Consider the following 20,262-nt stretch of genomic DNA (forward strand, 5'->3'; position numbering starts at 1 on the left):
TTGAAAATGAGCTCTGTGTAAGCACAAAAACTTGTCTTTCTCACCAACATAAATTGGTCCAATAAAAACCACCCACTTTGTCTCTCTTGCTTTCAACATGTCATTTTTTGCTGAGCACTTATATCTTCCTTGTTTTTCCCCTCTCCTTTTGCTATTAGTTTAATAAAAAACTGGGGTTTGTAACCTATAATTTAAATCAGCTTCTGAACCAAATGACTGGAGGATAGCTAATGTGACGCTAATTTTTAAAAAGGGCTCCAGAGGTGATCCAGGCAATTACAGGTCAGTAAGCCTGACTTAAGTACCAGGCAAATTGGTTGAAACTATAGTAAAGAACAGAATTGTCAGACACATTGATGAACATAATTTGTTGAGGAAGAGTCAACATGGTTTTTGGAAAGGGAAATCATGCCTCACCAATGTACTAGAATTCTTTGAGGGGGTCATGGGGACTAGGGGAATCCAGTGGATATAGTGTACTTAGATTTTCAGAAAACATTTGAGAAAGTCCCTCACCAAAGGCTCTGAAGTAAAGTATTGTAAGCTGTCATGAGATAAGAGGGAAGGGCTCTCATGGATTGGTAACTGATTAAAAGATAGGAAACAATAGGTAAGAATAAATGGTCAGTTTTCAGAACGGAAAGAGGTAAATAGTGGTGTCCCCCAGGGGTCTGTACTGGGACCAGTCTTGTTCAACATATTCATAAACAATCTGGAAAAATGTGATGGCAACATTTGCAGATGATACAAAACTACTCAAGATAGTTAAGTCCAAAGCAGACTGCAAAGAGCTACAAAGGGATCTCACAAAACTGGGTGACTGCAACAAAATGACAGATGAAATTCAATGTTAATAAATGCAAAGTAATGCACATTGGAAAACATAATCCCACCTATACATATAAAATTATGGGTTCAAAATTAGCTGTTGCTACTCAAGAAAGGGATCTTGGAGTGATTGTGGATAGTTCTCTGAAAACATCCACTCAATTTGCAGCGGCAGTCAAAAAAGCTAACAGAATGTTGGGAATCATTAAGAAAGGGATAGATAGTCAGACAGAAAATATCACATTGCCTCTATCTAAATCCATGCCATGCCCACATCTTGAATACTGTGAGCATCTCAAAAAAGATATATTGGAATTGGAAAAGGTACAGAAAAGGGCAACAATAATTATTGGGGGTATGGAATGGCTTCGATAAGAGGAGAGGTTAAGACCTGGCCAGAAGCTAACTCTTGGAGTCATACAAGCTAACTGTATGACAATATGCCAGTCTTGACTTGTATGTCTTAGTATCCTGTAACATACTTTTTTTTTAAATAAACTAATATAATTATTATTCTGTAATGCTTATAAGTGAAGCCAAGCTTGAAAGATTCAAGTATGTATAAATGACAGCAAACTTTCTACATGCTTTCATTTATGTCATTTCTTCTTCCCTTTTTTTATTCATGAAAAGTGTCAGGCCTACAAAACCTTTTTGCAGGATGCAGATATGTTTTAAACAAGGGTCTCGTCTACATATTTCAGCAATGAATAAGCCTGTGACATAATTAGTGCAGCACAGGGTGACAGGGGATGGATGACTTGATGATTATCTGCTCTGTTCACTCCCTCTGAAGTACCTAGCATTGGCCACTGTTGGAAGAGAGGATACTGGGCTAGATGGACCGGCGATCTGACCCAGTATGGCCTTTCTTATGGTATGATAAATTGTCCCTGGAATGTCACTGTGTTTTGCTGACAACTGTACTAAGCAAATAAAACATGATTTTACATCAACTTCCTTATTAAACAGTTTAACAAGTGAGTGCTACCTTATATAGTAAGTACAAATCTATTCATACTTCCATGTGAGAAGAGATTAATAAGACTGGGACTTTTCAGCTTGGAAAAGAGACGACTAAGGGTGGTTATGACTGAGGTCTATAAAATTATGACTGGTGTGGAGAAAGTAAATAAGGAAGTGTTATTTACTCCTTCTAATAACACAAGAACTAGGGATCACCGAATGAAATTAATAGGCAGCAGGTTTAAAACAAACAAAAGGAAGTATTTTTTTCAAACAGTGCACAGTCAGTCTGTGGAACTCTTTGCCAGAGGATGTGGTGAAGGCCAAGACTATAACAGGGTTCAAAAAAGAACTAGATAAATTCATGGCCAAAAACTATTAGCCAGGATGGGCAGGGGTGGTGCCCCTAGCCTCTGTTTGCCAGAGGCTGGGAATGGGTGACAGGGGATGGATCACTTGATGATTACCAGCTCTGTTCATTCCCTCTGGGTCACCTGCCACTGTCGCCTGTGGGAAGACAGGATACTGGGCTAGATGGACCTTCGGTCTGACTCAGTATGGCAATTCTTACATTCTTATGCCCTCCTGAGTACTCTAACCAACTTGTCCCTGAGGAGATTGATTCCCTTTCTGGCGAGGTGGAGGCCATCCAAATTATACAGCATCTATTCCCCATAGAAGATGGATGGATGTTCCCTGCTTAGCTCAGCTCCACCCCTCACCACCAGGAAGCATTTAACTACTCAGAGACTTCAATCAGCTGGACTCCAAGAGTTAGATTGCATATAATGGATCTCTATGCAATAAATTATTCTTTTTTTAGCTGCTAACTCAGAAAGGTTTGAATATGGCTGGTCTATTCTGGGCTTAAGTCTACTCTTCCATTTTTATAAAATCATGTGCTTGGTGATCATTGCAGACCTCAAGAACCAAAGTGTTTGTTGCAGAATTAAACCCAGTTTAGCAAATAAATATCCCAGGATTTAATGTGATTAATCACAGTTTTAATCACCCTGTTAAACAATAATAGAATACCAATTGAAATTTAATTTTTTTGGATTTTTTCTACATTTACAAATATATTGATTCCAATTACAACACAGAATACATAGGGTACAGTTTTCATTTTATATTATTTTCATTACAAATACTTGCACTGTAAAATGATAAACAAAAAAATAGTATTTTTCAATTCACCTCATACAAATACTGTAGAGCAGTGGTTCCCAACCTTGTTCAGCTGCTTGTGCAGGGAAAGCCCCTGGTGGGCTGCACCGGTTTGTTTATCTGCTTCGTCCGCAGGTTAGGCCGATCGTGGCTCCCAGAGGCCGTGGTTCGCTGCTCCAGGCCAATGGGAGCTGCTGGAAGAAGCAAGGGCCGAGGGATGTACTGGCTGCCACTTCCAGCAGCTCCCATTGGCCTGGAGCAGCGAACCGTGGTCACTGGGAGCAGCGATCAGCTGAACCTGTGAATGCAACAGGTAAACAAACTGGCACGGCCCGCCAGGGGCTTTCCCTGCACAAGCAGCGGAACAAGTTTGGGAACCACTGGTGTAAAACAATCTCTTTATTATGAAAGTGAAACTAAATGTAGATTTTTTTTGCTTACATAATTGTATTCAAAAACAAAACAGTGTAAAACTTTAGATCCTACATGTCCACTCAGTCCTACTTCTTGTTCAGCCAATTGCTAAGACAAACAAGTTTGTTTACATTTATGGGAGATAATGTTGCCCACTTCTTATTTACAATGTCATCTGAAAGTGAGAACATGCATTTGCATGGCACTTTTGTAGCCAGCGTTGCAAGGTATTTATGTGCCAGATATGCTAAGCATTTGTAAGCTCCTTCATGCTTTGGCCACCATTGCAGAGGACATGCTTCCATGCCAATGATGCTGTCATAAATATAAAGGGAAGGGTAAACACCTTTAAATCCCTCCTGGCCAGAGGAAAAACCCTTTCACCTGTAAAGGGTTAAGAAGCAAGATAACCTCGCTGGCACCTGACCAAAATGACCAATGAGAAGACAAGATACTTTCAAAGCTGAAGTGGGGGAAAAACAAAGGGTTCTCTCTGTTTGTGTGATGCTTTTGCCAGGAACAGAAAAGGAATGGCGTCTTAGAACTTAGTAAGTAATCTAGCTAGATATGCGTTAGATTCTGTTTTATTTAAAAGGCTGATAAAATAAGCTGTGCTGAATGGAATGTGTATTCCTGTTTTTGTGTTTTTTTGTAACTTAAGGTTTTGCCTAGAGGGATTCTCTATGTTTGGAATCTGATTACCCTGTAAGGTATTTACCATCCTGATTTTACAGAGGTGATTCTTTTATTTTTTTCTTCAATTAAAATTCTTCTTTTAAGGACCTGATTGCTTTTTCATTGTTCTTAAGATCCAAGGGTTTGGGTCTGGGTTCATCTATGCAAATTGGTGAGGATTTTTATTAAGCCTTCCCCAGAAAAGGGAGTGTAAGGTTTGGGGAGGATTTTGGGGGCGTTTCCAAGTGGGCTCTTTCCCTGTTATATATTTGTTAGACGCTTGGTGGTGGCAGCAATAAAGTCCAAGGGCAAAAGGTAAAATAGTTTGTACCTTGGGAAAGTTTTAACCTAAGCTGGTAAAAATAAGCTTTGGGGTTTTTCATGCAAGTCCCCACATCTGTATCCTTAGAGTTCAGAGTGGGGAAGGAACCTTGACAGATGCTCATTAAAAAAATAACATGTAAATTAAATTTGTGACTGAACTCCTTAGGGGAGATTTGTATGTCTCCTGCTTTGTGTTTTATTCATGTTCTGCCATATATTATATTTTATAGCAGTCTCAGAGGATGACCCAGCACATGTTGTTCATTTTAAGAACACTTTCACTGAAGATGTGACAAAACGCAAAGAAAGTACCTGTATGAGATTTCTAAAGATAGCTAAGGTACTCAACCCAAGGTTCAAGAATCTGAAGTGCCTTCCAAAATTTGAGAAGGATGAGGTGTGGAACATGCTTTCAGAAGTCTTAAAAGAGCAACACTCTGATGCAGAACCTACAAATCCCAAACCACCAAAAAAGAAAATCAAACTTCTGCTGGTGGCATCTGACTCAGATGACGAAAATGAACATACTTCGGTCTGCACTGTTTGGATCATTATCAAGCAGAACCCGTCATCAGCATGGACACATGTCCTCTGGAACGGTGATCAAAGCGGGAATGGACATATAAATCATTAACGCATATGGCACATAAATATCTTGCAATACCTGCTACAACAGTGCCTTGCGAATGCCTGTTCTCACTTTCAGATGACATTGTAAACAAGAAGCGTGCATCATTTTCTCCCACAAATGTAGTTGACTTGGCTACACAGTCAGTGCATGGCAAGCCAGGGTGTGAATGTACAGTGCTGTAACTTGTTGCTCACTGACAAGCCATGTGGACCCTGGTACTGTACACCAATCATTCTCTAGCATGCCTTGATGTACTTCAGTTTGAAATAGCAGTATGTCAGAATGCACTATAGAACGTTTAGTGTGCGGTAGCAGGGTCCACACAGCATGAGCAGCAGGCTAGAGTGTTGTACATTCACACCTTGGCTTGCTGTGCACTCAATCTCTGCATAGAATTTTTAAGTACATACATAGGGCCAGACACTCAGCTAGTATAAATTGTCATAACTTCATTGACCTCCAATTGAGAATTTGCCTCATTATCTCTACTGTCATAAATATAAAGGGAAGGGTAAACACCTTTAAAATCCCTCCTGGCCAGAGGAAAAACGCTTTCACCTGTAAAGGGTTAAGAAGCTAGGATAACCTCGCTGGCACCTGACCAAAATGACCAATGAGAAGAAAAGATACTTTCAAAGCTGGAGGGAGGGAGAAACAAAGGGTCTGTCTGTTTGTGTGATGCTTTTGCCGGGGACAGAACAGGAATGGAGTCTTAGAATTTAATAAGTAATCTAGCTAGATATGCGTTAGATTATGATTTCTTTAAATGGCTGAGAAAATAGACTGTGCTGAATAGAATGAATATTCCTGTCTTTGTGTCTTTTTCGTAACTTAAGGTTTTGCCTAGAGGGATTCTCTATGTTTTGAATCTAATTACCCTGTAAGGTATTTACCATCCTGATTTTACAGAGGTGATTCTTTTTACCTTTTCTTATATTAAAATTCTTTTTGTAAGAAATTGAATGCTTTTTTCATTGTTCTTAAGATCCAAGGGTTTGGGTCTGTGGTCACCTATGCAAATTGGTGAGGATTTTTATCAAGCCTTCCCCAGGCACGGGGGAGCACGGTTTTGGGGGGGAAAGACGTTTCCAAACAACGCTTTCCCAGTAAACCCAGTCAAACGTTTGGTGGTGGCAGTGGAAGTCCAAGGGCCAAGGGTAAAATAATTTGTACCTTGGGGAAATTTTACCCTAATCTGTTAAAAGTAAGGTTAGGAGGTTTTCACGCAGGTCCCCTCATCTGTACACTAGAGTTCAGAATGGGGAAGGAACCTTGACATCCACCATTCCTGTCCATGTCCCATTTTCCGCACTGATGAGTCACAGAGAGGTTTCTGTAGAAGGGAGAAGATTTTACTGAACTGCTTTCTGTAACTAGTGGTTTCTCCTTGGTTCAGCAGCTCTCTACCACAACACTTAGCTCAGTGTAGGGGGAAAAGAGACAGATATCTACGTTTCATGCTTAGCAAGAGAGATGAGGTAGGGAAATTTTGTTTTGGAGGACATTTCTTTTCTCAGGAATAAAGTTGTTGGTTTGCTTTCTTGGTGTGTGTGTGGGGGGGCAGAATTCAGTAGTATTTTTAATTATTTTCAAGATTTAGGCTCTATTTTTTGTGTTAAAATATAAATACAAAGTAAATACTGAAAGTGTTTTGTTTTGTATATGTTATGTATGTTTTGTGGGATTATTTTTAGAGCTTGGAAACTGTTTTCTCACCCCATGGAAATTTTCAAAAATGATTGTGGGGAGCGGACAGGGGAATCTGGAAAAAAATTGGATTGTGTAAATGACACATTTCAATAATTTCAAAAAGTTTAATTTCAATTTTTATATTTTTACTATACATTTTGAAATGAAAAGTAATTTTGACCCCCAATCAGAATGTTTGTGTTTCAACAATGTCAAAATGGGATATTTTGACAGTTTCAAACTTTTTTCATTTTTTTTTTCAAAACCAAAAAAATTGTCACAATGAATCTTTTCCTTCAAAAAGGTTCAATATTGACAAATCAGCATTTTCTGGTGAAAACCATTTAATTGACAAATTCCCAACCAGCTGTAATTATTTTATAATTCTGCAGCATCTGGAGTGACTTTGAAAGTTTTCCTACCCTTACTTTTTAAGAAGCATTTGAAATGCAAGGGGCACAAATTAATTGATCATACAAATATGCAATAAGAATGCTCTCTAATTTCAAAATATCTGTTTTCTCACTAGTAGCTAATTAAGGCAGCAGTGGAAGAGCTGCCAGATCCACTTCTCTAAATATACTACACTGACATTCCTTTATATTCTGTATGTGTCTCATGGTAATCATACCATGCTGTATGTTGTTTCTTTGGCAGTTACTCTTCCAAAAGAGTAAAAAAAATGAAAAATAGTCCCTAGCTTACTGGTTTATACATTTAGACAAGTTTAATTGAAAATCAATAGAGGATGCCTCAGAACAGGATGAGTCAAAAATATTATAGGTATATCCAAGACTAAAGGGAAACTCTTATTCACCAACTAAATCCAGTGTTATTTAGGTGACCTCCATCTTTGTAGATATTTTTCCATGCCTTTTCTGGGATATTGTCCATCACGTTATTAATGAGTTAGCACTGAAAGGTAAAACAATCTCTTACCGTATTGTTGGGATGGTAGTTGAGATGCAATCCACTGTCACAGAGGGGAGATGATGTGCCACTGCTTTGGTCACTGGGGACACCTAATAAAAATATTCATGCATATAACATTGACCCATATTACATGATGTTAGAATTCGTATTCAAACAGTTACATTTTTGTCCTAAGCACTGTCATGGGAACAACTAAGCTATTCACAGACAACATTTTGTTTCTCTTTTTATTTGTGAAATATCCACAGACTGATTTTTATGTGTTTGTTATTCAAAATTAGCCAGTGAATCCTGACACAAATAGTCAGCCTATGGATTTTTCACAAAGTATTACTGTGAGCATTAGCTATTTATAATTCACACTCTGATTAGTACAGAGAGAGACTCTCACTGGATAGCCCAGTGGTAAGAAAGTGGATTAGGATGTGAGGGTTCAAGTCCCCACTCTGCTTCACTGTACATTCCAGCCAGTGCCTATAAGCAGGCAAGAGAGTTCTTCCTGGACCTGAGAAACCTTCCTGCAAAACAATCACTGTAAAGGAAATGTATACAGAACATTTTGGTTTTGATAAGACAACTGTCTTTCAATGGAAAAGTTTCAAAAATATTTTGATTAGTTCTGCTTGTGAACAAAAACATTGCCTGTAAAAAGTTTGTGAGAAATAAGGAATTGATCATGAATTCATGCAAAGAAATTGAAATATTTTAGAACAGATTTTATACACCCTCACATTATATATATTGTAACGGGGCATGGCCAGATGGCTATGGAAGAGTAGTCTTATTGGGATCCGGGAAGTGGGCGGGCGAGGCCCGTCCACTGCTAAAGGATCCCCCCCCAGCCTAAAAGGGGGATCCACAGGACCTAGATGCCCAAAAAATTCCGGGGGACAACTAACAAAATAACAGGGACAGGAGTGCGGTCAAAGGGTCAAAAGAAGGGAATCGGACGGGGACACCGAGCAGAGAACCCCGGACAGCACCCACTGCTCCTCAAAGGCGTCAATGGAGTCAGAGGACGCCGCCGAGAGGAATTCTGCCCGGATACGTGAACGGACCGAGGATCGGAAATAGGCCCTAGAGTCACAGGAGACTCCATCGGCCAACCTCCTCACTCTGGTTTTGTAGATGGCCATTTTAGCTAGGGCCAGGAGGAGGTTGACCAGGAGATCCCGTGACTTTGTGGGGCCACGGATAGGGAGTGCATAAATGAGAAGGTGAGGGGAGAAGTGCAACCAAAAACGTAATAAGATATTGGTGAGGAGCCGGAATAGGGGCTGCAGCCTGGCACACTCCAGGTAGACATGTGCCAGGGTGTCCCTCACGCCGCAAAAGGGGCAAGTGTCTGGGATTGTGCTGAACCACGCCAAGTACATGCCCGTGCTCACGGCTCCGTGAAGGAGCCGCCAACTGACATCCCCGGCAGGCTTTGGGACTAAGATGGAATATAGGCTGGCCCACCGGGGCTCCTCACCCTCCAAAGGTGGCAGGAGGTCCCGCCATTTTGTATCGGGGCGGGACACGAGGGTACGGGCGTGAAGGTTGTGGAGCACGAGCGTGTAGAGATGTTTTCTTGGCGCGGTTTGAAAAAAGACCGGCTTCATCTCGTGCAGCCGGCTTCTAGTGAAGGGGTGAAGGGATCGGTTGGGTCCACGGGGCAGGGGTCCAATTAAAAGGTCCGGCGGGCCTGGGGTAGTGGGTGGGCGGGGCGTGCCCTCGTGCAGGACCCGGTCGAGATAAACCCGAGCAGCGGGCGGCAAAGCGGCCTTCACCTCCTGAAGTATGCGTCGGGGAGTACAAGGTCTGGAAAGCCCCATGCGCTGAGCGAAGGTTAGGGGATCCAGCCAGTCTCCCCGGTCATAGTCCAGGAGGTCTCCGACTCTTGTGACCTCTGCCAGGACCAACCTCTGGCGCACCGAGCAGAACTCCGCCACCTGCAAACGGAGCTGGGGGTTGTGTAGCAGGGGCTCCGCGAGGAGATCTGCCCCCTCGGTGGCCGCCACAGACCTGCTCGTTGTAAAGAGTTTCCAGGTCCGGAGGAGGTCCTGGTAGAAGACCGGCAGCCCGGAGAGGTCTCGCGGAAGACCTCTCGGATGGAGATAAAGGAGCTGCCAGTCGTATTGGAGCCCTCGGAAGCGGCGCAGGAAGGCGTGCGCCAGTATGCTCCACGTCGGACTACCTGCACCATAAAGGAGCCTCTGCAGGGTCTGGAGGCGGAAGACAAGGACCTGAGTAAGCAGACATTTTAGGCCCTGCCCTCCCTCCTCCACAGGTAGATGGAGAACCCCTGCAGGGACCCAGTGCAGTCCTGACCAAAAGAACTCCAGAATCGATGTCCGCAGGTTGGTCAGGAAAGCCGGGGCCGGGACCAGGGTGTTGAGCCGGTACCAAAGCATGGACAGGACTAGTTGATTAAGCACTAACGCTCTCCCTCGAAGGGAGAGGCACCGGAGTAGTCCTGTCCATTTCCGGAGCCGCTCTATCACCCCGCCCTCTAAATTCTGCCAGTTCTCCGGCAGAGAGGGATGCGTGGCAGAAAGGTAAACGCCCAGATAGAGCAGCGGACCCGTGCTCCACCTGATGGCCTGAAGCGCGTGTGGGAGGGAGCTCGCCTGCCGCCAGTCCCCTACCATCAAGCCAGAGCTCTTGACCCAGTTGACCCGTGCAGAGGAGGCTGCTGAATAGATGGCCTGGCAAGCCTCCACCCGCACCAAGTCGCCCGGGTCCTGGACCATGAGGAGCACGTCATCAGCGTACGCCGACAGGACCAGCCGCAGCTCTGGCTCCCACAGCACCAACCCTGTCAACCTTCTTCGGAGGAGACAGAGGAAGGGCTCGATCGCCAGAGCGTACAGCTGGCCTGAGAGGGGGCACCCCTGCCGTACTCCTCGCCCGAAGTTGACCGGTTCGGTCAGGGTCCAGTTGGGCCTTACCAGACACTCTGCGGAAGCGTACAGCACCCGGAGAAAGTTCACAAACCTGGGTCCGAAGCCAAACGCCTGCAGAGTGCTCAGGAGATACCCGTGATCCATCCTGTCGAACGCCTTCTCCTGATCTAAGGACAGGAGGGCGAACGACAGACCATCCCTACACCCGAGTTCCAATAGGTCCCGGACCAGATATAGGTTGTCGAAGATGCTGCGGCCCGGGACGGTGTAGGTCTGGTCTGGGTGGATCACGTCCGCCAGCACGGACCCTAGCCTCAGGGAGATGGCTTTTGCCACGATTTTGTAGTCCGTGCTGAGGAGCGAGACGGGACGCTAATTTCGTAAATCGCGGAGGTCCCCCTTCTTCGGCAATAAGGCCAGCACGGCTCGCCTGCACGAAAGAGGGAGGACCCCGCTCTACAAAGACTCGGCCCAGACGGTGACTAGGTCTGGGCCCAGGATGTCCCAGAACACGCGGTAGAACTCCACGGTCAGCCCGTCCATGCCCGGAGATTTATTGGCAGGCATGCGACGGAGAGCTTCCGAGAACTCGGCCATAGTGAGAGGCAGCTCTAGCCGGTCTCGGTCGCCCACGCTGACCGTCGGGAGCTCCTCCCACAGCACTCTGCAAGCGTTAGGATCGGTCGGATCCGGGGAGAATAGGCTTGCGTAGAAGGCTCTCGCCCTCTCGCACATCTCCACCGGATCCGTGAGGGGGGTGCCATCTTCTGCCAGTAGGCAGATGATATGTTTCTTAGTCCCCCTCTTTTTTTCCAGGGCGTAGGAGAAGCGGGAGCCGCAATCCATCTCCCGAAGGAGACGGATGTGGGATCGAACAAAGGCACCCCGGGCCTGATGGTCCTCGAGGGTCCGGAGCTCCTCCCGCTTCTCCCGGCACGCTCCGCAGAGGGGTGGATCCTCGGGGCTGGCGGCCAGACGCCTCTCCAGCTCTAAGACCTCCCGTTCCAACTGCTCTATCGCTGCATCCCTCCGTCGGCTGGCACCCCGGGTGTAGTCACGGCAGAAGAGCCGGGCGTGCACCTTCCCTACGTCCCACCACCGCCGTGCCGAGGGAAAGGCACGCCGCTGCCCTCGCCAGGCCAGCCAGAACTCCCGGAAGGACGCCACGAAGCCCGCATCCTCCAGCAAGCTGTTGTTAAAATGCCAATAGGCCGGCCCCGGCCTCTCCGCGCATAGGGAGGCTGTCACGGAGGCTATGTGATGGTCAGAAAATGGGGCCGGCCGGATGCTGGAGGAGTGGGCTCGTGAAAGATGAAAGCGTGATAAATAAATGCGGTCCAACCGGGAGTGGCGCGACCGATGGGCCTCCACCCGGACAAAGGTGAACGTGGAAGTGTCATCCGGGTGGTGGTCGCTCCAGATGTCCACCAGGGAGTGGTGTTCGACTATCTCCTGGAGGACGGCGACAGCGGCCGGGCTCTGCTCGGTCCCCGAGTGGTCCCGTTCCTCAAGGGTGATGTTAAAGTCCCCTCCCAGGACCAGGCACTCCTGAGGATCCAAGGTGCCGAGGAAGGCGGATGCCTGCTGATAGAATTGCAGCCGCTCCAGGCTCGCTGCTGGGGCATAGATGTTGACGAGGTTGACTACGAGCCCCTCCATGCGGACCCGGAGGTGCAGCAGGTGACCTGGCACAGCCTCGGCGACCCCCAGCACCTCGGGCCGTAGGTCGGGTGAGAACAGGGTCGCCACTCCACCCGTATGAACTGTGAGGTGGCTAAAGTAGATCCTGTCCTCCCAATCCAGCCGCCAGCTGTCTTCGGCGGTCGGATCCATATGGGTCTCTTGCAGGAAAACCACAGAGTACCTCCCCTCCTGAAGGAAGGAGAGCACCTGGGACCTGCGGAGACCCATCCTACAGCCACGGGTGTTCAATGTTGCGATGGTAAAGGGTGCCATGAGGAGGGCTGGGGGAGATCCTCGCCGACAGGGATGCTTGTGGCTCCAGGCGGGCCGCGCAGCAGTCCGTGACCCACCCCGTAGGTGAGTAAGGAGTCACGGAAGTGGCGGACCCGCTGGTAGGCCACGGTGCCCTGTCTCCCGGTCCTTTTCCCCTCCCCCATGAGGGCCCTTGCAGCCCGGAGGATTTGATTAAAGTCCCCCCATCGCTGGAGGGCAAGCTGGACTTTGTTGCGGGAGCCACGGACGTCTTCTAGGAACTCCGCAACTCCTCTCGCAGCGCATGGGGGGCTGGGGTTATGGTCTGGTTGCTCCCCGATGGGGCCCTTGGTACAGCCCCCTGGCCCAGCGAGACGGGCAGACAGGGTGCGGACCCCCGACGGGGCTCCTGATGGATTGACCTGAATGCTGGGGCGATAGGGGGCGGCGGAGGGAGGATAGCAGCCCCTGGTGGGTCGGGACGGGCAAACAAAAAGGCCATTCCCTGGGAGTCATCTGTTGGAAAGGGGAGGGAGACAGTCCCAGGGGTGGCAATGATATCTCGGGAGGTGGGCAGGATAAGGGCAGGGGCAGGGGTAGAGGTGAGAGTCTGGGTCGGGAGAGGGCTCTCACTGATGCCGGGCGCAAGCTCTCTGGTGGATTTGGCAGCCACGGCATCAGAAGGTGGACTTTCTTCTGTAGGGTCCTCTCCTGGAAAGGAGGTTGAATGCTCCTCACCAGCGAGGGATGCCCCTGGTGGCTCAGGTTCCAGCCGCGTGGCACTGACCGTCGCCTCAACTGGCTCGGCGGCTCTCAGCGGGGTGCCCTCTGCAGCCGGGTTGATGGAGGAGTCCAGGGGCTCCTCGGAGGTGGGAGCAGAAGCAACGGTTAGGGGGAGGGAGTATGGGGAAAGGGGGACTGGAATGAAGTCGCCCAGATCGAGGCCCGCTGGCATAGGATCGTCCTCCCCCTGGGTGACCGGGATCAGACCCAGGGCCTCGATCTCCTCATATACAGAGGGGAAATTGTTTTCCGCTACCCCGGGATTCTCCCCGCCGGCACCTGACGCTACGGTTACTTCGGGGCACACTGGGGTTTCAGATGGTGCCTCGGGGGTCTTGGAGGGGAGGGACTCCCGTGGAGGGGAGATACCGCCTTCCAGTGCTGCCACGTCTTCCCCAGCCGGCTCTGGTGGATGGAACACACCCGTGGGTAGAGCGGAAGGCTCGGCATCGGTGCCCCCCTTCCTGGTCTTCCGGGGGGCCTCCGCATCAGATGGGAGGAGCGGAGCTCGAGCCTTCCGCTTGCCCCGCTTCCCCTGGACTAGGGCCCAGCCCTCCATGGCATCATCCGGGGGCTGGCTAGCAGGGGTTGTGTCAGGGGGCAGAGGCGATGGCTCAGGGACTCGAGGGGGTAACGGTGGGGCAGCACAAGGGAGGGAAGATCCCCCTTGGGGCGGGCCCTCTCCCATGCTTGGCGGTGTCCCTGCCACACCCTCCTCCACAGGCCCCGCCAGATTGTAAGCAGCGGGGGTGGGGTTCTCCCGCTCCTCTGGGCATAGTTGGGGAGGTGCCCCTTGGGCCCGACTGGGAGCAATGGTGGACTGGGAAGGAGGAGGGGCAGTTTCGGGCGCCGGCCAGCCAAGGGCGTTGGTGATGACGGGGCCGGTTCCCTGCCGGGGCTTGGGGATCCTGAATGCCCCTTCTTCCCGGGCCAGGGGGCAGTCCCTCCGGACGTGCCCCATCGCCTGGCAGAGGTAGCACCGGGTCTCCCCCGTGGAATAATGCACCCTGTAACGGGGCCCCTGGTAGGGGACTAGGAAGGACCTTTCCAGTGCCTCTCCGTCGCGCGCCGCCGGCGGCAGTTGAAGCTGCACTTGCCGGCGGAACGAGAGGACGTGACGGAGGGCGGGGTCTTTGCAGCCCAACGGGAGAGGGCTGATGACAGAGATGGGCTTCCCCAAGGTAGAAAGGGCGGGTAACAGGACGGCATTGGGGAGAAAGGGAGGGACGGAGGTCAGGACCAGGCGGACGCCCAGATCCTCTAGCGGCTCTAAAAGGACGAACACGCCCCCCACCGCCAGGCCCTTCTCCACCGCCTCCTGGGCGGCGGCCTCCGATGCTAAGAAGAAGACGACCTTGCCATACATTTTGGAGGCCGCCACAATGGCCGTGGGCCCCACTACCCTCGCCAACGCCCGCACATAGGTCTCCATGTGGGGTGAGGCGGGCACCAGGAGGCAACGGACGCCGTGCTTCCTGATCATGGTGGGAAAGGGGCCCCGGCCGCTATAGATGGTAGCGGAGGCGGTGGGCTGGAGAAAAGATGTAGCGGCAGGCACAGGGGCTGTCGCCACCTGGGCGTATGCTCTGGGGGCCAGGGAAGGGTCACCTGTAGAGCTGGTGGAGGGAACAGCGGGGAGGGGCGCCCCAGCTGGAGATGGGGCCGGGGCATCGGGGACAGCCCCTGCCATGGAGGGCCTGGTCTTTTTAGCGGGGCCCTTCCCCTTCTTCTTCCCCTGGCCCTTCCCGCCGGCTGGGGGGGCTCCCCCCAAATCTGAGGGGGTGATAGACGTGGCAGCAGTGGAGGTCACCCCGGTGCCTGTCGCTGCTGGTGCCCCAGCGGGGGCGATGGCAGATGGTTTGGCAGCGGACGTAGAAGCTTGGGGGGGTGACGGAGGGGCAGGCGGGGGAGGGGGAGCTCGGGCTACTGGAGAGGTCTCACCCGTCTCATCCCCCGCCATCATGAGCAAGGAGGAAAGGGGGGACACCAAAAGGAGGAGGGGAGAGGGGAAGCAGGTCGACCACTCCTCCCCGCTAGGCTGCAGGCAGGGGAGGAGGGCGCCAAAAAAGGTGGGCTGGACGGGGGCAATCAGGGGTTAGGGGTCAGTCACCGACACAAGGTGGAAATTCCGGCTCCTCTTGGTGCACTACGGGGGGGGGGGGTCAACAACATTGAGGGTGCAGTGAAGAGGGTTGCAACTAAAAAGGAGAATTGCACAAGCGCATGGGAGGGGGCATGGGCACACGGAGCGAGGGGCTAAGCGGTCTGGGGGTAGAACAGGGAAACCAAGGGGCTAGCTTCAGAGGCTGGGGTGGGGCAAACAAACAAAGGCTGCAGAAGGAAATGGGCGGGGCAGGCAAACAAACTGAAGCTAGTAAGGGGGGCTGGAGCAAAAGAGGAGGCAAAGCAAGTGGCAAATGGGGCAGGTAGTAAAGGGCAAAGCTGGGGGTTAGGCAGTCCGGGGGGGGCACATGTGCCCATGTGCACTTGCACAAGTCTTTTTTAGCTGGCTGCTGCTTCTGGCCCAAAGGGTGGAAATAGGGCGTGGCAAGCCAAGCAAGCAGCTGAGTCCAGAGGCAGGAGCTGAGGCAGATGGTATACAGCCAGTGGGGGTGGTGGAGGGGGCAGCGGTGATGGTAATAGTGGTGGGGGTTGGGGGGGACACACAGATGGATCGGGGGGCAGCTCCACACCACACCCCCTGTGTCCCTACAAACACAGTCAAAACCCCCACCACAAGAGCACAGTTTGGAAATTACTCAGTCTTAGGGCCCCCTCCACGGTGGTCTGCAAAGTCTCTAGGTGCTGCCCCACTGGCAGATGATCCTCTTCTTCTCCTGCTCGGGCTTCAGCAGCTCCAGGCAGCGGCCTCTGCAGCAGCAGCAGCTCCAGGAACTGGTGGTCGTCCAGGTGGTCGTCCAGGCAGGCAGAATGGACCCCTCTCAGATGGTGGTGCTGGTGGTGGTGGTGGTGTCCACAACAGCAGTGGCTGGGGTCCCCACTCCTCCTCTCTGGGGAGTGGGCTAGCAGCCCCCCCCCCAGGGCTGCAGTTGCAGCAGTAGCAGCACCCAAGAGTGGGGGGTCCAGCAGCCAAGTAACAGAGAACGGGGAGTGTCTGGCCCAGCCAGGGGAGCAGCTGGAGCAGCAGGGAGAGTTTAGGGCCTAGCAGCAGCAGGAGTAGCGGCTTCCCACCTCCCTCCAAGCTAGAAGGCTATGGGAGAGCAGTGGGGGAGAGAGAGAGAGATTCGCTCCAGGCTAAACAAATCCCTGGTACCAGGATAAGTGAAATGGCAGCTGCTCCAGGTCAATTAAGACACCTGGGGCCAATTAAGAACTTTCCAGAAGGCAGGGAGAAGACTAGGTTGATTGGGACACCTGAAGCCAATCAGGGGCTGGCTGAAACTAGTTAAAAGCCTGCCAGTCAGTCAGGTGGGGGTGCATGTCAGGAGCTGTGGGAAGAAGTTGCGCGATTGGAGAGGCTGAGTAGTACACACCATATCAGGCACAAGGAAGGAGGCCCTGAGGTAAGGGTGAAGTGGAGCTTGAGGAAGTGAGGGCTGCTGTGGGGGAAGTAGCCCAGGGAATTGTACATGTCATATTTCTAAAAGGCCAGCTACGATAGCTGGTACTATTAGGGTCCCTGGGCTGGAGCCCGGAGTAGAGGGTGGGCCCAGGCTCCCCCCTCCACACCTTTGCCCCCGATTAATCACTGAGACTGGGAGACAACAGAGACTGTGCAAGGAAGGATAACTTCTCCTCACCTCCCTCGCTGGCTTATGATGAAAATGGCTCAGTAGACTGTGACCCTTGTCTCTAGAGAAAGAAGGGTTACGTGGAGGGTTACAGTGAGCCTCTGAGGCTAGCGAAATCCTCCAGGAAATGCGGGACGCACGGAGGCCAGGACAGAGCTTTGTTTTTAGGTTTTAGACCTAAAAAATATTTTTTGTTCTCATAATTAAAAACTAAACATTATTTTCACACTTTCAGAAAAAAGGAAGTTGAAAGAAAGCAGATGTGAATAAAGACATAGTCACACATATAGACAGGCACAGATATACTGTAGCTATCTACAAAGGTGTACCAACAATTATAAAGTATTATAATTAGAAGCAGGCAGCTGCTTCCATACATATCTTTCAAATGCCCATTGGGGCTAGTCAACTAACTTCTGTTGCACTAAAACAAAATATATTCAGCTCAGAGTTAAAGGTATATCACCACTAAAGCCCCTGAATGAAATTTAAATTGAGAAGATAAGACCTTAAAATATAAATGTGCAATCTCAGTTTCACATTTAGAATATAGTGGAAAAAAATTTTTTTCCAACAAATGCATCCGATGAAGTGAGCTGTAGCTCACGAAAGCTTATGCTCTAATAAATTTGTTAGTCTCTAAGGTGCCACAAGTACTCCTTTTCTTTTTGCGAATACAGACTAACACGGCTGCTACTCTGAAACCTGTCATTTAGAATATATACATTGTTCCAATTTCAATGCCATTGTATGTTTGAAAAAAGGATCTTTAAATACTCTGGGCCCAAACCTTAGCTCGTGTAAACTGGTATAGCCCTATTGATTTCAGTAATGCTCTGCTGATTCACACCAGTTGAGAGTATTGCCTCCTGTTTTTCAAGCAAAGATAGCATTAGCTTGCAATGAATGTCAACACAGCACCTGGTAATATTAAAAGTTCATATTCAGGCCACAAAAGTGACTGAAACAGCTCCTGCCAATTACTGACAGTGCACAGGAAATTTGGAAACTAACGGTAGAGGTTCACATGAACAATGAATAGAATTTTCTTTTAGCTAATCACAAATGCTTACAGGCACAATCTTCATTCAGAGGCAATTTGAGAAAAGCAGGCGCTCTTTTCAGAAAGGACACTGTTAGGGTCACTTCTTCTCCAGCATTCCGAAGAACCTGAACCTGAAGATTCAATATAGAAGGCATAAATACATTTTTTTTAAAAAGACAGTAACAGTTGTAAACAAAACCCAAGTTATCTCTCACAGCTCATATTTTGCTTTCTGACTTACTACATGACACATAAAAAAGAACCAAAATCATGAAGCCTACCACAGTCTATTCTCCAGTGTCCTTAAACAACTTTGTTTTTATCAAGTGCTACTTTGTAAACCTTTCCCATCAATGCACAGAGATTTTAATATTTGCAGCTTCCATGAGCTCCTCATAAATCTACAGGAATTGTGTGTAAATCCCATCCTGTAGCACTGGGTATACAGAAGCAATGATGATAGGATTACAACATATTAGATGCAGTATCTAAAACTGACTTTGCAATTGTGCTGTGCTGTCATTGTTCCCCCATCTCTCTTGGCACAGTTTAGACTGTGGCTATTCTAAACTAAGCCTTTTTGGCTATGACCCTCAAGAGGCCTTTCTGCTAGCTAGGGATTCCCAGAAAGCAGTGTCTTGATCCTAGCTCACCCTCTGTGCGGGGTGGCATAGCCCACGCCTCTTCCCGCAGCCCCCATTGGCCTGGAATGGTGAAGTGCGGCCAGTGGGAGCTGCGATCGGCCAAACCTGCGGATGCTGCAGGTAAACAAATCGTCCCAGCCCACCAGTGGATTTCCCTGATGGGCTGCATGCCAAAGTTTGCGGATGCCTGGTCTAGGCATTTACCAATAGGAGCTGAATTCCCACAACAGCTAGTCTATGAGGGACATGAGCACATTATATAAGGGGGAAATGCATATTATTTTTTTCTCTTTCAACTCCCTAAATGTCTATTCCTAGCTCCGTGAAATTCTGTGATAGGTATGATGTCATACTATTGCGCATGCTGGGCCATCTCATCGGATCAGGAAGGGATGACCATAACAGGGTTCAAAGAAGAACTAAATACATTCATGGGGGATGGGTCCATCAATGGTTATTAGTCAGGATGGGCAGGGGTGGTGTCCCTAGCCTTTGTTTGCCAGAAGCTGGGAATGGGTGACAGGGGATGGGTCACTTGATGATTTTCTGTTCTGTTCATTCCCTCTGGAGCATCTGGCATTGATCACTGATGGAGGACAGGACACTGGGCTGGATGGGCATTGGTCTGACTCAATATGGCTGTTATGCTCTTATGATGAGCTTGAACATTTAACATTTATATTTATGTAAGTAAGTATTTGGGAAAAGGAGTGTTTGTACAGATGAAAAAATAAGTTACTGGATTAGGCCCAGGATATTTTTTATTCATATATATGAACACAGTGAAGGAGAATCCAGCTGTCAGTGATAGAGTCATTGCTAAACATTTTATCTATTCTGCCATCCAACCATCATAATGAAGAAAATGGGGACTTACCACACCTATCAAGTTACTTTCTATGAATTTGTCAGTTATATCTATCGCATTGATAAGTTAGGAAGTGTTTCAAGTTTGCTTTGAAATGTAAGATAAGAGGATATCTTTTGCACAGTAAGAGAATATTAACTGATTTCTCAGGCCATCTTAGAGCACTTTGGCATTATCACGGTAACAAACTCTGCTGAACCATTGCCAGTACCTACAGTGCATTAATTGTAGCATAGTAAGGAGTGGAGAGCACAGAACTAGGAGTTGTATGCTGCTATGTGCAATAAGGTACAGCTCAACTGGGAACCTGCAGTGACTTACAAGGGGTGAGTTTGGCCCTCAGAGTTGGGAGTTCAGGGTTTTCTTACTGGCTTTGCAATAACGACAACCAGGAGCAAATACTTTAACCACTTTGTGCCTTTCCACACATGTAAAATGGGGATGATAATTACTCACCTCAGAAGAGTATTGTAAAATATTTATTAGTATTTGAAAAGTTGTTTGAAATCTGTGGGTGAAATGTGCAATACATGTGAAAATAATTTAAATTAAGTGCTATAAAATATTGTTTCAGTATGGAATGCATTTCTAATAAATATAGAGAGTTGTGATTGCCTAAAAGCATGAAAATGAAAGGCTGAATATAGCAATATTAAGTTAACATGAATAAAAATGGCATTAATGAACATTTTGCTTCATATAGGAAGAAAAAGGTGGGGA

At 48.7% G+C, this 20,262-nt stretch overlaps 1 protein-coding gene across 2 annotated transcripts in view; it reads right to left on the minus strand.

Annotated features, from left to right (window-relative positions):
- The window catches only part of SNTG1 (syntrophin gamma 1), a 578,088-nt gene that overhangs the window by 184,030 nt on the left and 373,796 nt on the right, over nt 1–20,262 (minus strand). For both annotated transcript variants that reach the window (XM_043507881.1, XM_038390970.2), the window contains exons 8-9: nt 18,059–18,161; nt 7,634–7,716 (exon numbers count right to left, since the gene is read on the minus strand). In XM_043507881.1, the coding sequence (XP_043363816.1) occupies nt 7,634–7,716; nt 18,059–18,161 (186 nt within the window). The remainder of the gene's footprint in view (nt 1–7,633; nt 7,717–18,058; nt 18,162–20,262) is intronic.

The sequence above is a fragment of the Dermochelys coriacea genome, chromosome 2 (genome assembly GCF_009764565.3).
Source record: "Dermochelys coriacea isolate rDerCor1 chromosome 2, rDerCor1.pri.v4, whole genome shotgun sequence".
Taxonomy (NCBI): Eukaryota; Metazoa; Chordata; order Testudines; family Dermochelyidae; genus Dermochelys; species Dermochelys coriacea.